Source organism: Bufo gargarizans, chromosome 1, assembly GCF_014858855.1.
Source record: "Bufo gargarizans isolate SCDJY-AF-19 chromosome 1, ASM1485885v1, whole genome shotgun sequence".
Lineage (NCBI taxonomy): Eukaryota > Metazoa > Chordata > Amphibia > Anura > Bufonidae > Bufo > Bufo gargarizans.
Window position 1 is genome coordinate 343,793,716 of NC_058080.1, and position 24,234 is coordinate 343,817,949.

The window sequence follows — 24,234 nt, forward strand, 5'->3', positions numbered from 1 at the left end:
GGATGGCATAAGAAATGTCCATGCGAGGTTCGACGGGCACAGAGAAAACAAGGTCTGTGGCCAACACTGATCCAGAAACGTCATACCCAGTCCACATCGCTGCTAGCCAAGTAAGGTCCTGAGAACTGATCACCAGCTTACACAAACAACAGTCAAAGTTTCTTTGGCAACTTTGGTAAATGTCTTTGGTAACACCTTCAATACATCATCCTCTGTGGATGTCCCGCAGAACCAACTTGTCCACACAATCCGGTCCTCTGTGCTTGCCTTGGTGAGTGGAGGCTTTGATGAAATCTGTATGAGCACAGCCAGTGATTCCCTGTCCTTTTCTTTTGAGTCCAGGTAAACAGTAAAATTTGGCTTTTAGGTTCAGCTCTGAGCCCACTTCCATGGCAAGACCCTTCTGCTTCTCGCCAGCTATGTGGGAAGAGAGGTGCTTGGAATACTCTTTCAGTCTGGTGTATGATAAATTATACATTGGTGTCATGCTGTACAGAGTCCTTTGTTTTTGAAGGAGCAAAGCAGCCTGTGCCGGATCAAGAGTTTCCTCCAAGGGGGTGTACTGCGGGATTTTTCGGTTAGACAAGCTTCGCAATGCAGACTGTCTACTTGCAGAGTCAAACTTCCTGGAAGATACCTCGAGCTGTGAAATTGACTGCTCCTTCGTGCCAATGACCTACTTCTGGCAGTTAACACCCCTTCGGTTGGTGTTTGCATATACTTGCGATAAATGATGTTCCCGTTCACTGACTGTAAACAGAGATATTAACAGACAAATGTATCAAACTCTGCCACCATCTTTCTAGGTGCCACGTCTCCAGTCCCCTGACCAGCCTGACTTACCAGCATCTGTTCCAGGACATGAAACAGTGGAATGACATCGCTCATCCCGTAGTCCTGGTGACTTACCAATAACGTGGCCTCCTCAAAGCAAATGGCAGGTGTCACGCATGAGCTGCCACTGGCTGATATTAAAATTTCACAGAGGACTACTCCTGTCCGCTTGGATCATCAAGAAATCATTGAATGCCTTTCTCTGCTCGTACAGTCGGTCCAACATATGGAGGGTGGAATTCCAAAGGTTTCAAATGTCGCCTATCAACCTATGTTGGGGGTAGGCCGTTCTGCCGCTGCAGCTCAAGGAGGGTGTGCTTTGCAGTGTACGAGTGACTGAAGTGCATGCAAAGTTTCCTGGCAATTTTTTGGATGTCTTGTAGATGGCTGGAAGATTTCAGGAACCACTTGACAACCAGATTGAACACATGTGCCATGCAGGGCACATGGCTCAGCCCTCCTTGATGCAGCACGGTTACCATGTTCTTCCCATTTTCGGTCACCATGGTTTTGATTTTGAGTTGTTGCAGAGAAAGCCAGGATTCAATTTCTTGATGAAGGACATGGAGCAGTTCCTCCCCTGTGTGACTCCATTCGCCCAGGCAAACCAGGTGCAGAACAGAGAGAGTGATGAGAGGGGTTGCACATGGCTTACATACACTACATGCCTCCAACAAAATTCTTGGATCTCTACATGAAAATAATGTATTTGGTGTAAATCGCTAGAGGGGCATATTTGGAGACATTGACTTCTCAAGAAATACAGAGCAGCGGAGTTTACTTTGAAATAAAAAAAAATTCAACACTGCGTAATTCAGCCCATACAGCAAAAGGAGGTGTACAGTCACCCATCAATTTTCCCCAAAAAAGCCTGTTTCACATAACACATTTCACCACTACGTAATTCGGCCCATACCGCAAAAGGAGGTGTACATTCAACCATACATTTTCCGAAAAAAAAAGCCAGTGTCACATAAAGAATTTCATCACTAAGTATATTCATGCTTTGGCCGGACATACAGGTCAATGTCAAGAATCGACTTAGAGTTTGCAAATGGGGCTATGTCTGATCAAGTGGTGAAGATGAAATATGAATTGCATGGAATCTGACCACTCTCCGTTTTTGGTTCTGCTCTGGGGAGTGGGGGTAAATACGGTCCCCAATAGAACCTGTAGACTGAACCCTTATTGGTTGGACGTCATTGGTGAGCGAGATTTAATCAATGCAGAGATTTTTGAATTTTAGCATCAGGAAAACGCAATGAGGGAGACTTGGGAGGTTGCAGGGTGAGCTGACCAAACATGGTACAGATTCACTTCGCACAGAACTCAAAGGGGCTAATCAACGATATAGGACTTTTATGGTAAACAAGGCCCAACATAAACTCTTCTTTCAAGGACAGAGATGTTTTAGTGAGGAGGGGAAAACAGGAAAATTGTTAGCTGCACTGGTCGCTAATCAAAGGGGTGGGACCAGATAGTTACATTAGGAATATTTGGGGCCAGATAGTCAAGGATCCAGAGCAGATTAGACAGGAATTTGTTGAGTATTACTCTACTATATATAGCTCTGAAAGGGTATGCAGTCCGTCAAAAAAGTTATGACTATTTGGACCAATTAGAAATGCCTTTTCTCTCGCCTCAGGAAACCGAAACGACAGGTAGAGTTAGAGGATGCTCTTCGCTCGGTTAAGCATAACTCTTCTCCTGGGGCGCATGGTTTGCCCTTTGAACTTTATAGATACCACGCTAAGGTACTTCTCCCTATTTTGTTGCAGGTTTTAAATGAATCATATAGATATGGATCCCTACCTCCATCTTTTAGGGAGGCAATTATCACTCTAATTCTAAAAAAAGTTATGGACGGCTTTGAGGTTGGGTCCTATAGGCCCATATCACTCCTCAACACCTATAAGATATTTGCAAAAGTCTTAGCAAACCGTCTTAAACGGGTAATTGCAGCCCTGGTGCATCCTAATCAAACAGGATTTATACCCGGGAGACAGATTCAGTCGAATCTCTATGGGGTATATTTGAACCTGTTGGTAGGGGGGGACCAGACCACTCCATCCTGTCTCTGGATGCTGCTAAAGTGTTCGACAGGGTGGAGTGGTCCTTCTTGTGGCGAACTATGGCACATTTTCGATTGGGGACTACTTTTATTGCAATGACTCAACAGTTATACACTCAACGCTGTCCTTCGGTGACTTGCTGGATTATCTGGGGATAAAGATAAGTGTTCCTATAGGTAGATTTTACGAGTTAAATCTTTCCCCGGTAATAGACTAAGTAAAGGGGAAAATTAGAGCCTGGCAAAAATTGTTAATATCGCAATCGGATCGATTAGCACTAGTGAAAATGATCATACTACCTCTGGTTCTGTACCCGATCTGTGCCTGCCCCATTTGGTTAGAGGACACTTTTTTTATAGATTGGAAATCTTAATAAACTATCTAATTTGGGGGAGGAAGAGGGTTCGTATAAAGAGATATTTGTGGCTGGCTGAGTCAGAAGGGAGACAATCACTTCCTTTTTCAAGGGTATTTTTTTTCTGTGCAGCTACAAAGATGCTGTAACTTTAGAGAGAATGCACTTAGTCAATATTTAACTAGCGTAATAGGTAGGTCCCTTGATAATATTTTTATGCATTTAGAAATAGCTTTGGATACCAGTTATTTAATTTTGAGAACTCTGCAGAGGGTCTGGGAAAGATTGAAAATGACTCTGCAGGTGTCACATGTTTCTGATTTTACCCCATTGTGGGAAAATCAGAATATACCGGAATTTTTGAAAATAATTGATAACACTTATTGGAGTCGTAGGGGTATCACTAGAGTAGACATTTGTTTGTGGCAGATCGTTTTAAGGTCTTAGGGGACTTTAATTTCACAAATATTTTGTTTCTAGACCGATTTATGTATGCACGTTTAAAACACGCATACGAAGCCACACTTAATAAAACATATATGAGTACTCAACAAAATTCATTTTTTGATTATTGTTTTTGTCACTCAGGGAAAAATATTAAAACACAGGTACACAGCACAGATCTACTCGAAAATGCGCCTTTCTCTCTCTACAGTGATTTATTTTTAAAGTATGCATAAATGGGAGCAGGAATTGAAAACTCTCCCCCTGCCCTGGTCACAGATTTTCCAAAATACGAAAAAGGTAGTATCTGCATCCAGTTATAGATTGTTTCAGTTCAAAATTTTGTATAGGTTATACTATACACCGCAAATGCAGGCCAAGTTTGCTAATAACAGAGGTCGTGAATTTTTTTGTCAAAAGTGCCGTAGTCCCAAAGCTTGATATATCCATCTTTTATGGGAATGTAGTGTGATAAAGCAGTTTTGGGAGCAGGTATTCACAGCACTTCACAGGGATTTCCCCCAATCTTGTATACCGGATATGATCTCCATGATTTTGGGTTCCTATATAGTAAAAAACCCTAACCCTCCTGTACATCAAGTAAGCTGGTTGAAGGGCTGCCTGATTGCAAAGGCTCTGATAGTGAAGATATGGGGCTCCCCCATGTCTCCCGCATTTGAGGAATGGAAACAGATTATGTCCCAAATTAAGCTTTATGAGCATGTTGAGAGGCGGAGAAGACAGGGTTCTCGATATTCCTCTGTTTTGCAGTAGTGACTATCTTGGTTTGTTGGGTGGAGTATGTGGACAGGTATGGGGTTCGGGCCATCAGCAACAGCAGCTAAGGGCAGGAGGGGGGAAATTTGGCATTAACGCTATTAGGTTTGAGTTTATAGAGCCGTGCTTACTGTTGCTGTTTGTGATGATGTTAAATAAAAAGATAAAAAAGATAGTAACATCCTTTTTATATGTGTATAGGCTCTACTTTGCTTGTTCTTTTTTTTTCTTTTTCTTTTTTTTCTGCTCTGTTTTAAATGTTTTGTAACTACTACTAAAGAAAATAAAAAAATCTTATTAATAAAAAATAAAAAATGTAAGTTGTTCCATACCGCAAAAGGAGGTGTACATTCACCTATACATTTTCCAGAAAAAAAAGGCAGTGTCACATAAGGCCCTTAATTGAGAGGGGTCACACATGGCTTGCATAAACTACATGCCTCCAACATAATTCTTTGAACTCTACATGAAAATAATGTATTTGCTATAAATCGTGAGAGGGGCATTGATGGAGACATTGACTTCACAAGAGATACAGAGCAGCGGGGTTCAGCCACCTCTATTTGCTTCCCACTGTTTACTGCTCCTAACTTTAAAATTGGGGCAACCAGCTTTAGCTTCCTCTGATGTGTATGCCTACGGAGTCCTTTTGTTATGGATTTGCACTGTGAGCAAGGCTGTAACGCACAATTCTGATGGAACTCCTGACCTTAAGAAACTGGACTCTCCTGTCATGTCTTGTGTGCTGTGGAGATCAAATGCAGATGGAGCAGATAAAAACACATGAATGTTTTAAACTTAGTGAAGCTTCTTGATTTAATTGTGAATAGATGGTAAAGGCAAAGTCTGCTGGTGTTTTATCAGCGTATTCACTATGTTTACTGCAGGAACCATAACGGTGTAATTCAATCCATATAGCAAAAGAAGTTCTACAATAACCCATCAATTTTCCAGAATAAAACATGGTTGAAATTAAAAAATGTCACCAATGAAAGGATAATGGAATTCCCTTTATACAGAAGAAAGTCTACAATCACCCATCAATTCTCCTAATAAAAAGGCTGTTTCACATAAAAAAATTCAACACTACGTAATTCGTTCCATACTGCAAAAGGAGGTGTACAATCACCCATCAATTTTCCCAAAGAAAACATGGTTGAAATAAAAGAATTCACCAATGAAAGGATAATGGAATTTGGTTCTTACAGAAGAACGTCTACTATCACCCATCAATTTTCCCCCCAAAAAAGCCTGTTTCACGTAAAAAATTTCACCACTATGTCATTCGGTCCATACCGCAAAAAGGAGGTATACAATCACCCATCAATTTTCCCGGAGAAAACATGGTTGAAATAAAAAAAAAATTACCAATGAAAGGATAATGGAATTCTGTTCATACAGATAAAAGTCTATTATCACACATCAATTTTCCCAAAAAAAGCCTGTTTCACCTAAAAAATTTCACTACTACGTAATTCGATCCATCCTGCGAAAAGTGCTTCACCACATATAACTGCACCACTTAAAGGCAATTATTAGGCCCTAATTTTTTTATACTTTTACACAACATATGAGGATTTTCAACCAGAATTTTTTATTCCCCTAAAGTGGGGAAAATTGGCTACTACCTCAGTTTTTTTTTTTTTTTGCCTTCCTTTGCATCAACTTGCAGGATGACGGGCCGAATTGCATGGGCAAATGTCTTTTTTCGGCCTTATGCTGGACGGCGAATATATTTTTATTTCGCCAGTAATACATGACAAACTGGGCTTTAGAGTATAGCACTGCAATTAGGCTGCGGCCAGCGAAGTATCAGTGTGGAGGGAGGAGGCAGGGACACTTATGGCGGGGCCTGTTGCAGTGACTCTACTCTAATACACCGGGCCACGCAACTGTAAAGTAAATTCAATCCGATCCATATCTTAATGTATACCACACTGTTCTGTACTTACTGTAGTACAGTATGTATAGCATTAAGACGGCACAGACCGGTAGCTCCCTCGGTCATGCGCTGCCTGCCGCAGCTTCCTCCTCATGCGCCACCTGCCCTGCCTGCCTGTTCATTCATAAAGTGAGATAAGCAGGCAGGCGGGCAGGCGGCGCATGAAGAGGGAGGTGTGGCAGGCGGGGCAGGCGGCGCATGACTGAGGGAGCTGCTGGTCTGCGCCGTCTCAATGCTAGACGGTACTACAGTAAGTACAGAACAGTGCGGTATACATTAAGATATGGATCGGATCGAATGTACTTAACGGTTGCGGAGCCCGGGTATTAGAGTAGAATTACTGCACCGGGCCCCGCCATGAGTGTCTCCGCCTCATCCCTCCACACTGATGCATCTGATAGGGGATCTGTAGATGACACTTTTATGGGGATCTGTGGATGACATAAATGTCATCTACAGATCCCCCATCAGTTTAATCCACAGATCCCCCATCAGTGTAATCCACAGATCCCCCATCAGTGTCACCCACAGATCCCCATCAGTGTCATCCACAGATCCCCCATCAGTGTCATCCACAAATGCCCCATCAGTGTCACCCACAGATCCCCCATCAGTGTCACCCACAGATCCCCCATCAGTGTCATCCACAGATCCCCCATCAGTGTCATCCACAGATCCCCCATCAGTGTCATCCACAGATCCCCCATCAGTGTCATCCACAGATCCCCCATCAGTGTCATCCACAGATCCCCCATCAGTGTCATCCACAGATCCCCCATCAGTGTCATCCACAGATCCCCCATCAGTGTCATCCACAGATCCCCCATCAGTGTCATCCACAGATCCCCCATCAGTGTCATCCACAGATCCCCCATCAGTGTCATCCACAGATCCCCCATCAGTGTCATCCACAGATCCCTCATCAGTGTCATCCACAGATCCACCCATAACAGTGCATCATCCATAGATCCCCCATAACAGTGCGTCATCCACAGATCCCCCCATAACAGTGCGTCATCCACAGATCCCCATAACAGTATGTCATCCACAGATCCCTCATAACAGTGTGGCATCCACAGACCACCATTAGTTCAAAACCTACCAAAAGCACACCTTTTGGTTCAACATATTTTGTTCTTATTTTCCTCCTCAAAAACCTAGGTGCATCTTATCATCAGGTGTGTCTTATAAAGCGAAAAATACGGTAAGGGCAATGCAGGACGGTGAATATATTTTTATTTTGCCAGTAATACACGACAAACTGGGCTGTATAATATCTCACTGCACTGCTGAATGGGAATTAGGCCTAATTTTTTTTCTATTTTTACACAAAAGGCTTTTCAACAGATAAGTGCATCGCAGGACGTTGAATATATTTTTATTTTGCCAGTAATACACGGTAAACTGGGCTTTTATCACTGCACTGCAAAACGGCAATTAGCCCCTTTTTTTTTTCTATTTTTACACAAAAGGCTTTTCAACAGAGAAGTGCAACGATGAACAGCGAATATATTCTTTTTTCACCAGTAATACCGTACATGGCAAACTGGGCTGTGAAATATCTTACTGCACCACTGAACAGCAATTACGCCCTAATTTTTTTCCATTTTTACACAAAAGGCTTTTCAACAGATAAGCGGCGAATATGGACGGCGAATATATTTTTATTTCGTCAGTAATACACAGCAAACTGGGCATTAGAATATATAACTGCACCGCTGAGGGGCAAAGATATTTTTCCTTTTTTAACTAATACGCGCAAAATAGGGCTTTAAAATAGATAACTGCACTGCTGAGCGGCAAATATATTTTTTCTTTTTCCACTAATACATGGAAAGAGGACTTTAGAACAGATAACTGCACCGCTGAGCGGCAAATATATTTTACTTTTGCCACTAATACACAACAAAAAGGGCTCTAATTTTCGTACTTCACCACACAGCTGCTAATAAGCCCTTTTTTCCACTAATACAAGCCAAAAAATGCTTTAGAACATATAACTGCACCGTACTAGGGCAAATAAAATGTATAAATATTTCCTTGCAATAAACCCTGTTAATGCCTGTATCAAACAGCACTTCCACCCTAATAAGAAAGGTTTGATGGAATTACAGAGCTGTATATGGCAATTTGGATCCCCAGTCAGTGCTGCAAGGTGTAATAGGAATGTTTTTCTTTAGCACAATGTCCCTAGTGCCTGCAGACGTCATTCCCTGCACAAAATACATGGTAAATGGCAGAATTTAAGATCACTGCCACTATTTATAGGTCTGTGACATCAGAGGGCTGGCTGGCTGCTGATTGGCTGCATGCATTGTATTGTGGGTGATCCTGCCTTACCAGAGTGTTTTGCCCCATGTCCTCACACCTGCAGCAGCCATTTTAGGAAAAAATGCAATTCGTTACTACGAAGTGCGAGGAAATTTGCATTCGGTGCAAATCAAATTTTTCCTGAAATTCAGAACGAATTCCACTTCATCAGCTTCGATTCGCTCATCTATAGTGATGACGTCACAGCACCCTACCAGCGTGCTGACATGTTGACATCACATGTCACCGCGTGCAGATTTTCACACAGATTCTTCATTTTTTTACTGCCATTTCAGGAAAAGTTCATTTGTTATCACAAAGCAGGAGGAAATTTGCGGTGAATAAAATTTTTCCTGAAATTCGGATTGAAGTCAATTAGTTTTACTACAATTCGCTCAACACTAGTAAAAACCTCAATGTACTGAAACAATGTTGTAAAGAAGAGTGGGCTAAAATTCTGCTAAAACAAGGTGGGAGACTGAAAAATTTTACAAAAAATGAATACTTAAAGTTATTGCTGGTAAAGGTGATTCTACATGGAATTACTTTAGTGGTGTACTTAGCTTTTTACTTATGGATTTTCCATTTTTTTGTTAGTTTTTTGTTAAAGAAATAACAAAACGGCTATCTGAGGTTGTATTTACATAATTTTAACCTTCTAAGCACCAGATGTCGTGATATTTAAAAATATAGGGGGTCATTTATGAATACATAAATTTTTGGCATATATCTGTCAGAGATTTGGTCTCAAAGGGGATTTGCGGGTGAATCTTTGACTTCTTTCTCATCCACACCATGTACACCAGTTCTAAAAAAGGGGGCGTGGTGTGGGTGATGAAGGGGGCATAGAAAATCATCTAAATCCATGCCAGCAAAGGAGCTGGTCATGGATTTAGGCTGGTGGTGGATGCATCTAATTTACTGTATGTAGAGGCCGGCCCCTCTACAAAAATAAGGTGCATCAAGTGCCATCGCAGGGATATTAAGATATTCATTGACAAAAAAAACAACACCCAGATAGAAATGCCGGATTGCAGCAAAACTTGGTAAGCAGTTATGTCTCAGGCAGATCATCCCTGAGACGGTGTAAAAAATGCTTCCCCTGCTGCCTTATAAAAAAAAAGCACTCAAAGACTACTTTTGGGTAGCTTTGTGAGAAATAATTTGCTGCTAGACATGTCTTCATAAATGACCCCCTATGTTATGCATTCAGACATTTTGTCTAGTTAACAGACTTTGAAACGGGTGCATCATTGGACTGAGGATGGTCATTTTGATGAATAGCCACCACCTAGGCTGTTCAGAACTTACTGTAGCTGTTGGGAGGTGTTGAGAGCGGTGGTTACACAAGGGCATGCACTCACAATGAACAGGTTTCAAATAGCTCTAGCAGACCACCAATAGAGAAGCTCATTTGATCTGCTGACAAGCACCATTTCCAGGCACTTAACAGAAGAAAATTACTGCACCCATTGTGTGCCCTGCCATTGAAACCTGAACTGCTATATACTGGAACCCAATTGTCTTTGGCAACAGATATGACAACAGCAGTTGGTGATATGTGTACAGTAGGACATCCTGTGGCCACATGTGTTGCATATCATGGCAGAGCTTCCAACTGGCATGTTTCAGAAGGATATTACTTGCCACACACTGCAAGGGTTTCCTAGAAATGTTTCCTACAGATTGCAACACTATCTTGGCCTGCCTGGTGGGCAGATATATTAGACCAACTGGGGAGCCAGCTTTGGCAGCCTACAAGTGTACAGGATATATAGGCCCAGCTGTAACATCTGTGTACAAATGTGCAGTAGGATAATCTACTGAACCTGTATGCCTCCATGCCCAACTATGTCTCTTCTTGTATCCAGGTTAGAGGTGGTCCAACAGTTTTTTTTTTTTAATAAACATATTATTTTGCTATAATATTGTAATCATTTACAAATCATCATTATGTTGACATATTTCATTCCAGCATTTCGTCTTGGTGTCTTATTTTTTCACCAGTCAATGTATATATCAAGTACTGAATGTGTATATAAGTGTGTGTGTAACAGATATATACTGTGCATGTGTATATTGTATAATGATGTATATGTAAGTGTGTATATGTACATATGTGTATATACTGTATATCACTTGTCTCCAGTCAAACCTGCTATTGATCCCAAGTCACATGTCTGTCTAACTTACATGAGTCCACGAATAATGAGTTAATAATAGTAACTGAACTTTCTGTTTTGGTGCAGCTTAACAAGTGTGTTAGTGCAAGGAGTTCACATGTAGTAACATTGAGCTCTGCTTCTTGAATCTATATGAGTATGACAAAGTGAAAGTGGGTCATTGAAGATAACTCCATACAAGTCCTGATTCAACTGTGTTTTGGTTGGATGTACAGTAGACTCTCAATGCAAAAGATATATAAAAAGTCAGACAGAAACCTAAATATCACACAATTCATGACCTAATATTTTCCCAGGTGTGCAACAAGATTTGTATTTATATTATATACAGATTATCTAAATTGTGGGATTAAAAGTATGTAAGTGTATATTCTAATTTGCAATCTAACTTAAAATTCAAATTATGGCCTAATTTTTAAAGCCAGCACTAAGTAATTGTGTGTACAAATTTGCACAAAATATAGTTTGAGTTTATTATCTTTTGCACTAGAATAATGCAGTATAACCATACTGCATTATTCTAGTGCAAGAGACAATAAACTCAAACTATATTTTGTGCAAATTTGTACACACAATTACTTGTGTCTTATGAAACTGATCAATTTGTGCAGAGTATGTAAAGAACCTCTCCTTTCCTCTCTTCCCATGCTCCTCCACCCTCTTCTATCTTTTGCTTTTCACTTTCTTTATCACTCAGTCCATGGTGGAAAAGGTATTAGATTTACTCTTAGTGAAGATATTTATCCAGAAAAGGGTACGTCGTTGGTATAAAGGATTTTAGAAGCATGTCATATTCTCCTTTGCCAGTAGTCAGTTTACCCAGTTTTGCTGCCAGCTAGAGCTACTTTTCAGACTGATTAGCAGTATTAAGTGGAAGCTTGAGGAAACTGCAGTCCTACTTGTCAGAATATACTACTGTACATCTGTTGTCTTTTACATGTTACAGCTAAATAAAAAATATGTTTGAAAACATTCAGCATTTTTAATCTACTAATTTAGAACTTGGCATAGGCCATGCAATATAGCTGCTTTAATTTATGTAAAATTTACATTGCCATATTCTTCAGGCAGACAGTTCTGTCATAGTGTTAACCTGTATAAGTGGGACTGAAGTGTTAACTCATCAGCTGGTAACACCTTATGGCACGTTCTTGAGCTCTTTATTACACAAACTGAATGCCATGTCATCTTGCAATACTATGCAAGAAGACCCTTTGCCTGTGGAAAGCATGTGCTGCATATCAGAATGCCCAGCCTATTACAATCAAACTTGCAAATTAACTGCTTTATGAATCTTATAATCTTTATTTTACTTATAAGAGGAAAATGGTAAGAAGGTGAAAAAAAAGGAATTTATAATGATGAATGTGTCAGAGCAAAAGCATTTAACACGGATGTTCTTTGGGATGGTGATTTCAACAAATGTTTTTGATTTAACAATAAACATAATAGTACTGAGCTGCATGTTGCACTTGGAAAGCATGAAAAATACATGGCGGCCCTACAGCATCTCATAAGCTTTAACTGCTGGACTTGAGTTGCAAGTAAAATAGTAACGCTATTCCTAAGAATTTGTGAATTCCCCAGAATGAATGACTGCTGGCAGGGGAAATTGAGAAATCCAGTATATTCATTTTATTAAGAACAAATTAGAAAATTGCAGAATGGTCTTAATGTTTAGATACCAGTAAAACACTGCCAGCAGTTGTACTCAGGGACTTTGCTCGCAACTCTTCTAAGGCTTTGATTTCATGATCAGCATCACTTTTTTTTCTCTAGGATCTGGTGTGGATGACTCAGTGGGAGAAGTCTCTATCCAAGTGGAGCTGTTTACACACCCTGGAACGGGAGAGCACAAAATCAGTGTTAAAGGTAACACATTAGAGATGGGCGAACCTTTTGAGATTCAGTTCAGTTCAGGTTCGCCAAATTTTTCTAAAAGTTTGGTTTGGATGCAAATCAATTCTACCTGACCTAAAGTTCCTCCAGTTTCCTGGAATAAAATTGGTATATAACATCCTCTAGATGCCTAGGACTAGATATTGCCTAGATATTTTTAGCAAAAGATATCTCTGTTTGTTAAAAATAAAAATGTATTAATTCTTGCCAGTGTCATGTCAGAGTGACATTTACATACTTAATTATGGGTAAACACATGATTGATGGCATTAAAACAGACTAGGCCTTCACATGTGTTATGCTTTTTCATATTAAAAAGCTTTCAAAAATTGTCCCTTATTGTGGGCAGATTTGCAAATCTGATGTGTCACTTTTTGTCGTAATTAGAGTTAAGCGGATGTTCGGGTTCGGCAGGTTCGGCCGAACTTGAAAAAAAAGTTCGGGTTCGGGACCCGAACTTGACCTCGAACCCGAACCCCATTGAAGTCAATGGGGACCCGAACTTTTAGGTACTAAAATGGCTCTAAAATAGTCCTGGAAAGGGCTAGAGGGCTGCAAAAGGCATCAAAATGTGCTTAAGAGCATGACAACTGTTCTGCAAACAAATGTGGATAGGGAAATGACTTAAAATAACATAAAATACAGAAAAATTAAAAGTAACAATCTGGATCTAGGAGTAGGAGGTTGAGGAGGCGGTGAATGGGTGGATGTGGCGGTGTAGGTTGACGTGGCAGTGTAGGTGGAAGCGGCGGTGAAGGAGGAATAGGTAGCCAACACTGATTTGTGTTATTTTTTATTTTTCAATTGGGGTATCCACCAAAATATTGTGACATATAACAAAATAAAACAAAGAATAAGTGCACTTGAGTACAAGAATGGATGGTTGAGGCTGGTATAAATGTCTATTCTGCACAAGGTACGGACAAGTCCTGTGGGATCTATGCCTGGTTAATTTTAATGAACGTAAGCTTGTCCACATTGGCTGCGGCCTGTAATAATGCTCTCTGCCGTGCTAAACACACGTTCACACTATACATTGGCTGCAGGGCAGGTCAGCACCTCCAAGGCTGACAAAGCTTTTCCACATTTTGGCCATGCTTACCCTGCCTTCTCAGGTGCTGGTGGTGCCCCAGTTGCATTGGCGACCTCTTCCTCCTCCTCTGCCTTCGCCTTGTGCTTCCACTGTGCCCCCGCTGTCAGGTGGGAATGCCCAGCAATAAAACAGAGGATTTTGAAAGATTTAGGCCCCTGTCACCAAGGCACAGCAGGGGTCCATTCATGGCAAAAGTGGGTTCTTGTCACCCAGCAATATAACAGAGGATTTTGACAGATTTAGGCCCCGGTCACCCAGGCACAGCAGAGGTTCATTTGCGGCAAAAGGGGGTTCTTGTCACCCAGCAATAGAACAGAGGTTTTTGAGAGATTTAGGCCCCTGTCACCCAGGCACAGCAGGGTTTGTATATGCCCAAAATGGTAAAATTTCACCCGACAATTGAAAATAAGAATGCTTTAAATTTAGGGCACTAAAATGGGCACTTTTTTTTATGAAAGTGGCTCTAAAATAGTCCTTTAAAAGGCTAGAGGGATGTAAAAGGCAGTAAAATGTGCTGGCAACTGCTCTGCAAACAAATGTGGATAGGGAAATAACTTAAAATGAAATGACTAAAAATTACTAATTATTAACCTGCAACTCAGAGAAAGAGGTGGAAATGTAGTCGGAGGTTGAGGAGGCGGTGAATGTGGTGTTGTAGGTGGAGGCAGCAATGGAGGAGGAGGAGGTGTAGCCAACAATGTTTTTATTTTTTTATTTTTTTTATTGGGGTAGGTAGCCCCCAAAATATTGGGACACATAAAAAAACAAAAACAAAGAATCATTGCACTTGACTTGAGTACAAGAATGTATGTTTGATGGTGGTATAAATGTCTATTCTGCACAAGGTACAGACAAGTCTTGTGGGATCCAAGCCTGGTTCATTTTAATGAACGTGAGCTTGTCCACGTTGGTTGTGGACAGGCGGCTGCGTCTGTCTGTAATGACGCCTCCTGCCGTGCAAAATACACGTTCAGAGAGTACACTGGCTGCAGGGCAGGCCAGCACCTCCAAGGCATACAGGGCAAGATCTGGCCATGTGGATAATTTGGAGACCCAGGAGTTGAATGGGGCAGAACCATCAGTCAGTATGTGTAGTCGTGTGCACAGGTACTGTTCCACCATGTTGTTCAAATGCTGCCTCCTGCTAACACGCTCCATATCAGCAGTTGGGGCCAGTTGTTGCGGCGAGGTGACAAAGCTTTTCCATATGTCGCCCATGCTAACCCTGCCTTCTGAGGTGCTGGCGCTGACACAGCTGCGTTGGCAACCTCTTCCTCCTCCCCTGCCTTCGCCTTGTGCTTCTGTCACGGCGATGGCCATGACCGTGACTCCTGAACCGCATGCGGTTGTCAGCGGTTTGGTTTGGTTGTCAATCACAGGTGAGGGCTGTGGTATTTGGTGTTTGGGTGTGGACACTTGCTTGTATTGCACTGGATCCAGTCTGTGTGTCTGTGGCAGGTAGGTGTGGAAGTGCTTTTCAGCCTCCTGCCATAGCCATAGGCTGTTTATGTTCTTTTCCCTTTGCAGCTTGGCTAGTGAGACTCCTGTTCCTCCGTGCCTAGGAGGAACAGGTCGTCTTACCCTGCTCTTTGTTTCCAGGGCAATACTGAGGGCTAGCAGGGACCCCAAGGCATACGGTGTATGAGTCCTCCCACCTTCAGGGTTGACTCATATAGTTAGGAGTCAGGGTCAGTTTAGGGACGCAATAGGAGGTGACCTGCTCCCTAATACTGTCATCCTGGCCAAGCAGCGCTTAACATCTTCTGGCATCGCACGGCTGAGGGTTTTCCTCATCCTCAGCCGTGACAGCTTCCACTTGTCCCCCGGCGTCAGTCGGGAATGCTTTTAATAGCGCGTCTACCGGCGTGCGCCTGTAATCGCGCATCTTCCAATCACGCTCCACTGAGGGAATTAAGGACGGCACATTGTCTTTGTAACAGGGATTTAGCAGGGTGGCCACCCAGTAGTCAGCACACGTTAAAATGTGGGCAACTCTGCAGTCGTTGCGCAGGCACTGCAGCATGTAGTCACTCATGTGTGCGAGGCTGCCCAGAGGTAAAGACAAGCTGTCCTCTGTGGGAGGCATATTGTCTGCGTCCTCAGTATCCCCCCAGCCACGAACCAGTGATGGGCCCGAGCTGCGTTGGATGCCACCCCGCTGTGAACATGCTTCATCCCCATCCTCCTCCTCCTCCAGTAGTGGGCCCTGGCTATCCAAATTTGTACCTGGCCTCTGCTGTTGCAAAAATACTCTTTCTGAGGCACTTCTAAAAGACTGGCCTGAAAGTGTTAGAGATGACCCCTCTTCCTCCTTCTCGTCCTGGGCCACATCCTCTTCCATCATTGCCCTGTGTTTTCTCAAGGAGACATAGAAGTGCTATTGTAACGCTGATAACGGCGTCATCGCCACTGGCCATGTTGGTGGAGTACTCGAAACAGCGCAACAGGGCACACAGGTCTCGCATGGAGGCCCAGTCATTGGTGGTAAAGTGGTGCTGTTCACCAGTGCAACCCACCCTTGCGTGCTGCAGCTGAAACTCCACTATGCCCTGCTGCTGCTCGCACAGTCTCTCCAGCATGTGCAAGGTGGAGTTCCACCTGGTGGGCACGTCACATATGAGGCGGTGAACGGAAAGGCTGAAGTTAAGCTGTAGAGCAGACAGCCGAGCGGCGGCAGGATGAGAACACCAGAAGCACGCACAGACGGCCCGCACTTTATGCAGCAGCTCTGACATGTCGGGGTAGTTGTGAAAGAATTTCTGCACCACCTAATTCAGCACACGTGGCAGGCAAGGGATGTGCGTCAAACCGTCTATTCCCAGAGCTGCAACGAGATTTCGCCCATTATCGCACACCACCAGGCCGGGCTTGAGGCTCACTGGCAGCAACCACTTGTTGGTCTGTTGTTCTATACCCCGCCACAATTCCTGCACGGTGTGGGGCCTGTCCCCCAAACACATTAGTTTCAGAACGGCCTGCTGACGTTTTCCCCGGGCTGTGCTGAAGTTGGTGGTGAAGGTCTGTCGCTGACTGGATTAGGAGGTGGTAGAAGAGGAGGAGGAAGCTGAGTAGGAAGAGGAGGCAACAGGAGGCAAAGAATGATGCCCTGCGATCCTTGGCAGCGGAAGGACGTGCGCCAAACAGCTCTCTGCCTGGGGCCCAGCCACCACTACATTTACGAAGTGTGCAGTTAGGGAGATATAGCGTCCCTGGCCGTGCTTACTGGTCCACGTATCTGTGGTTAGATGTACCTTGTCACAGATGACATTGCACAGTGCACACTTGCAATTTTATCCGATACTTGGTTGTGCAGGGAGGGCACGGCTCTCCTGGAGAAGTAATGGCGGCTGGGAACGACGTACTGTGGGACAGCAAGCGACATGAGCTGTTTGAAGCTGTCCGTCTCCACCAGCCTGAATGACACAGTTTAGAAATGCTGGCATTCAGGGCCAGGGATCGAGGGTGGCTAGGTGGGAATTTACGCTTTCTCTCAAATGTTTGTGAGATGGAGAGCTGAACGCTTCCGTGTGATATGGTGGAGATGCTTGGTGACGGAGGTGGTGTTGTTGGTGGCATTTCCTCTGTTTGCTGGGCGGCAGGTGCCAACGTTCCTCCAGAGGTGGAGGAAGAGGCCAAGGCAGCAGCAGAAGAGGGAGCAGGAGGGGCTTTCTTGGTTTTGAAGGTGCTTACTCCACTGCAGCCCGTGTCATGTAGATGCCTGGTCATGCAGGTTGTGCTAAGGTTCAGAACATTAATGCCTCGCTTCAGGCTCTGATGGCACAGTGTGCAAACCACTCGGGTCTTGTCATCAGCACATTGTGTGAAGAAGTGCCATAGCAGGGAACTCCTTCAAGCTGCCTTTGGTGTGCCTGGTCCCTGTTGACGGTTGCCAGTAGCAGGTGAACTGTTTTGGCGACGGCTTCTCTGCTTTTGCACCCTGCTCCCGCTTTTGCTACGCTGTTGGCTCAGTCTCACGACTGCCTCTTCCTCCGAACTCTGAATGTCAGTGGCACGACCTTCATTCCATGTGGGGTCTAGGACCTCATCGTCCCCTGTATCGTCTTCCACCCAGTCTTCCTCCCTGACCTCCTTTTTGGTCTGCACACTGCAGAAAGACGCAACAGTTGGCACCTATGTTTCCCGATGAGAACATGGAAATACATGGAAATACCACCTCAGCATGTCTCTGATGATGAGGAAACATAAGTGGTTTTGTGTCAGTGCATTCTATGTCTTCCACCCCTGGGGAAGGGATAGGTGGATGCACTTGGGAAACCGTCAGCAGAGTCTTCAAACAGCATGAGAGACTGCTGCATGACTTGAGGCTTAGACAGGTTCCCGATATACACGGGGGTGATGTGACAGACTGATGGGCATGGGTTCCAGGTGCCAACTGTGTGCTTTCTGCAGAAGACTAGGTGGGAGATAATGTGAACGTCGGCCACCCAATTGACTAGCGCCTATACTTGATCAGGCCTTACCATCCTTATAATGGCATTAGGGCCAACCAAATATCGCTGTAGATTTTGGCGGCTACTGGGACCTGAGGTAGTAGGATCAGTAGGACGTGTAGCTGTGGCAGAACGGCCACGTCCTCTCCCTGCACCAGAGGCTCCACCAACACCACGACCATGACCGCGTCCCTTATTAGATGTTTGTCTCATAGTTAGCGTTCACAAAGCAAAGTAAAAAGTGGTTAAGTATGTTAAAAATAATTAACTGCCAATATAAACCCTGATGTAGGGTATTGCACTCTATTTAATTTTTTTTAAACTCTATATGACAGCGGTATTTGTGGCCTAAATGTGACACTCACTTATGCCTGTCTTATCCCAGATGTGCAGTATATCAGAGGGTTTTTTCACCCCAGTAACCAAAAAGCTGTATTTCTGGCCTAAATGTGACATATACTGCACATCTGGGATTAGACAAGCTTCAGTGTATTAGAGGTTTTTTTCACCCTAACCAAAAAGCTGTATTTCTGTCCTAAATGTGACAGTCGACACCGTATTAGTATGGTTTCATCCATGGCAAGGACCTGGACGTTTTCAAGTGCATTGCGGTCATGTGACTCCCATGTGACTTGATCTGATCACGCGCATACTGAGTGCCCTCTGCGAGTTTGGAGCTGCATGGATACGCCGACTAAGTATGTATTGAGGATGTGCTGGGTGCGCGAGCGTCGTGACGTTGCGGCAGCCGCGTGATGACGTCATTGATATGTGCAGTGCACTTTGCTAGACGCCGATAGGGAATACAAATGCACTTTATTTTGGCTGATTGCGACCATCCTACATAAGGTAAACACAGGGGTTTATTATGCATGGATGTGTTTTATTAGATACTAGATTGTGTTCACCTTTTTTTATATAGATGATATTAGTGGGTTGCGGTCTCATGTTGGTTGGTCCCACCAACTGGTGGGAGGAGTTAACACTTACTATTTATGGCTTATCACTTTCCACATGCTTGATAAAGGCTATTATGTAGCTGAAATGTCGTATTTTGTTTGCCACTTGTACACACTCATGGCTTCAATAAATGATATACCAGAGATTCTGCCGTAACCTTTCTTCTTTCTCATGTCATCCTGTTGTGACTGAGAGGAGAAGATAGGCATTCAATCCACAATTTCATCCTCTTGCTCTTCAATGATAATGTTGTGCCTTTCCAATGCCAGGGAGCACTGTAGCATACTATTACTACTGTTACTTCTGGCTTTATATCTGGTGCTGCAACTGCCCAAATTCTAGCTCTGGTAAGACGGGGCTTGCGTCTTTCATTTGAACCCTTTCATAATCCAGAGATTTTATTCTAGTGCCTAATGTAAACTCACAATTTTCTTCAATGAAAAGTCATGGGTTGGTACACAGTCACCCAATTTATGGAACTGTTAAAGCTAAGGCTACTTTCACATTAGCGTTTTCAATTCCACTATTGAGATCCATCATAGGACCAGGGATCATTTAAAATGGAGTGTGGCAAAATGGAAGACTGTTCTGTGGTCAGACGAGTCACGATTCAAAGTTATTTTTGGAAATCTGGGACGCCATTTCATCCGGACCAAAGAGGACAAGGACAACCCAAGTTGTTATAAACACTCAGTTCAGAAGCCTGCATCTCTGATGTTATGGGGTTGCATGTTATGCTTGTGGCATGGGCAGCTTGCATATCTGGAAAGGCACCATCAATGCAGAAAAATATATTCAGGTTCTAGAACAACATATGCTTCCGTCCAGACGTCATCTCTTTCAGGGAAGACCCTGCATTTTTCAACAAGATAATGCCAGACCACATTCTGCATCAATCACAACATCATGGCTGCGTAGGAGAAGGATCCGGGTACTGAAATTTCCAGTCTGCAGTCCAGATCTTTCACCTATAGAGAACATTTGGCGCATCATAAAGAGGAGGATGCAACAAAGAAGGCCCAAGACGATTGAACAGTTAGAGGCCTGTATTAGACAAGAATGGGAGAGCATTCCTATTTCTAAACTTGAGAAACTGGTCTCCTCGGTCCCCAGACGTCTGTTGAGTGTTGTAAGAAGAAGGGGAGATGCCACACAGTGGTGAAAATGGCCTTGTCCCAACTTTTTGGGGATTTGTTGACACCATGAAATTCTGATTCAACATATTTTTCCCTTAAAATGGTACATTTTCTCAGTTTAAACTTTTGTTCCGTGATTTATGTTCTATTCTGAATAAAATATTAGAAGTTGGCACTTCCACATCATTGCATTCAGTTTTTATTCACGATTTGTATAGTGTCCCAACTTTTTTGTAATCCGGTTTGTATTTCACCTGGTCCCCTGCTGAAAGCGCAGACCACGGGCATATGTATTTCATCTCAACCCCGCTGAGCCCCAAGTTATGCAGCAGTCACTGCTCAGCCCAGAGATACACCTTGATGGTAGGTTTACTCTGTCCGCGTACCTAGTACTGAACTGTCCTTAAAAAGACCCTATTACAAAATGTATCCCAATTTCACAGGTCCCAACGCGTTTTCCCCTCCTAATGCAACAGAGGGTTCATCAGGGGACAATACTTAAATGGGTCAATACAGAAAAAGTGTGCACTCTGATATGATAAAACTGAGACACTTAGACAATATATTTTGATCAAAACACATCTGTGCCCGCCTACCAAGCGCCAAGGTGGTCTCAGGTAAGGCAGGTCCTACGCTAAACCTACCTAAGCCATTGGTCTTATATACATATGGTGTGCTGCTCCTAGTCACCTCCATGTGCATCAAGAATCCTTGAATCTGTAATTGGGGTGAAATAGCTGCCTGTTACTACTGATTTTGGGGTATTCACATCGTTTTTTTTTTTTAGGATTGGTATTGTGATGGATCAGAAGAAGGGAATAATAAACAGTAACATCAACACAAACTTACTGCTGACACCCTGTCCACTCTGTCATGGGGCCACTACTTGTATCAGTGTGTAACATAACTGGTTCTCTAGCAATCTATGTGGAATCAGTAGAATATTGGGCCACTGTACCATTAAGTTCTTTATGCTAACATTGATCTGTAAGGCCTCTTGCACATGAACGTGTGCTGGCCGTGCCCATGCTGCAAATTGCGGTCCGCAATGCATGGGCAACAACCGTAGGCCAGCCGCATCCAGATCGTGACCCCATTCACTTGAATGGGGTCCGTGATCCGTCCATTCCGAAAAAAGATAGGACAAATGCTATATTTTTGCGGAACAGATGCACGGAACGGAACCCCACGAAAGCACTCCATAGTGCTTCCGTTCCATGGTTCCGGCCACGGGGGACACATGGCCATGTGCAAGAGGGCCTAAGACTGAGTTCACACTTCAGTTATTTAATCAGTTTTGGATCCATAACTGACCAAATAAGTGAAATGTGAACTGATTCTTAGAGTGACACCTGTCAACTGCTTGTCATGTTAATACACAGTAACTGTATCACTACTATTTTGAGCACAAATATTCGAAAAACTTTTTTTTTTTTTGCGAATATCGCCACTTCGAGAATTTGCTAATATTTAGAATATAGTGCTATATATTCGTAATGACAAACACAGTACATATCAGGTGATCACCCCTCCCTTCTTCTAGTTTGTGGGCCAATGAGAAGGCTTTGTCACAGCTTAGCAACATCCCTACCAACCAATAGAAAAGTTGCCTACCCCACGCCGATATTTTGCGTGCATTGCCAATTTTTTTTGCAATCAAGAATCTAATCGAATTCACAAATATATGACGAATATTCTGCAAAATATTTCAGAAATATCACAAATTCGAATATTGCCCCTGCCGCTCATCACTATTCACTACCCGAACTTGACCCCGAACCTCATTGAAGTCAATGGCGACCCGAACTTTTGAGCAATTAAATTGCTCTAAAAATTTCATGGAAAGAGCTAGAGGACTACAAATGGCAGAAACATATGGTTAAGAGCATGGCAAGTGCTCTGTAAATAAATGTAGATAGGGAAATGACTTAAAATAACATAAAATATGTAAAAATAAAAAAATCATTATCTTGATCTTGGAGGACGAGGTCCATATGCAGTAGGAGGTGGAGGATGCGGTGGATGTTGCGGTGGAGGATGAGGAGGTAGCCTACACTGCTTTTTGTTTTATTTTTATTTTTTATTTTTTTTGCTTAAATTAGGGTACACCCCAAAACATTGGGATATAACCTGTTATAACCCCATTCAGCCATGCTAAACAAGACAATACACTGGCTGCAGGGCAGGCCAGCACCTCCAAGGCGTAAAGGGCAAGCTCAGGCCATATGCCCAATTTGTAGACCTAGAAGTTGAAGGGGGCAGACCCATCAGTCACTACGTGTAGGTGTGTGCACACATACTGCTCCACCATGTCGCACGTCCCCGTGATGTCCACAATCCAATTGGATATCTGCTCTATCAACTTTCAATGTTCTTTCCTACACCTACCATGTTGATCATGGTTAGCGGCGAATCAGGGTTCCACGCCGGAAAGGGAGCATGTGAAAGGGAGACCACATCCAAGGGAGGTCAATGGCTGCAATGCAATCAAGCTGAAATGTGGGACAAGTTATTAAAGCAGAAGGATCAAATGAAAGGGCCAAATAAAGACGAATTTTAGAAATTTAAGTCCCTGTCACCTATGCAGAGCAGGGATTTATTCACGGCAAAAATTGTAAAATGTCACCCAAGAATGTAACAGAATTTTTTTTGAAATTTATTAACCTGTCTACTAGGTAGAGCAGGGGTATATCACAGTCAAAAATTGGTGAATTTCAATCAAAAATATAATGGACAAATTAGTGAAATGACATAAAATAAAATACGTACAAAATGAAAAAAAATTATCTTGATGTATGAGGTGGAGGTCCATATGGAGTAGACGGTTGAGGAGGCGGTGGATGTAGTGGTGTAGGTGGAAGCGGCAGTGGAGGAAGATGAGGTTGACGACACTGGTTTTTGGCTTAAATTTTTATTTTATTTTTATTAGGGTACACCCCAAAAGAGTGGGAAATATCAAAAATACAACAATGAGCTATTGTGCTGTAGTATAACAATGGCTGGGCAAGTCCTGTGGGATCCATGCCTGGTTAATTTTAATGAGCTTGTCCACATTGGCTGTAGACAGGCGGCTGCGCTTGTCTGTGATAACGCCCCCTGCCATGCTAAACACATGTTCAAATAATACACTGGCTGCAGGGCAGGCTAGCACCTCCAAGGCGTAAAGGGCAAACTCAGGTCATGTGCCCAATTTGGAGACCCAGAAGTTGAATGGGGCAGAACTGTCATTCAGTACATGTAGACGTGTGCACACATACTGCTCCACCATGTTGCTGAAATGCTGCCTCCTGCTAAAACGTTCCATATCAGTTGGCGGTGCCATTTGTTGTGGCTTGCTGACAAAGCTTTTCCACATTTTGTCCATGCTAACCCTGCCTTCTGAGGTGCTGGTAGCGCCCCAACTGTGTTGGTGACCTCTTACTCCTCCTCTACCTTCGCTTTTTGCTTCTACTGTGGCCCCGCTGTCAGGTGGGAATGCCACCAGCAGCATGTCTACCAGCGTGTGCTTGCCCTTTCTGCACTTTCTGCAGCAGCTCTGACATATCGTGATAGATTTTAAGGAACCTCTGCACCACCAAATTCAGCACATGTGCCAGGCAAGATATGTGTGTCAAACCGGCTAGTCCCACAGCTGCTACGAGATTTCGCCCATTATCGCACACCACCAGGCTGGGCTTGAGGCTCACTGGCACCAACCACTCATTGGTCTGTTGTTCTATGCCCGTCCACAGCTCCTGCGTGGTGAGGGGTTTGTCCCCCTAACAGTTTTAAAACGTAT

At 43.4% G+C, this 24,234-nt stretch overlaps 1 protein-coding gene across 1 annotated transcript in view; it reads left to right on the forward strand.

Moving 5' to 3' along the window:
• LOC122927160 (protein unc-13 homolog A-like) overlaps positions 1-24,234 on the forward strand; it is a 2,447,183-nt gene that overhangs the window by 2,390,746 nt on the left and 32,203 nt on the right. Inside the window, 2 exon segments of the mRNA XM_044278759.1 lie at positions 11,615-11,671; positions 12,697-12,789. Coding sequence (XP_044134694.1) covers positions 11,615-11,671; positions 12,697-12,789 — 150 coding nt within the window.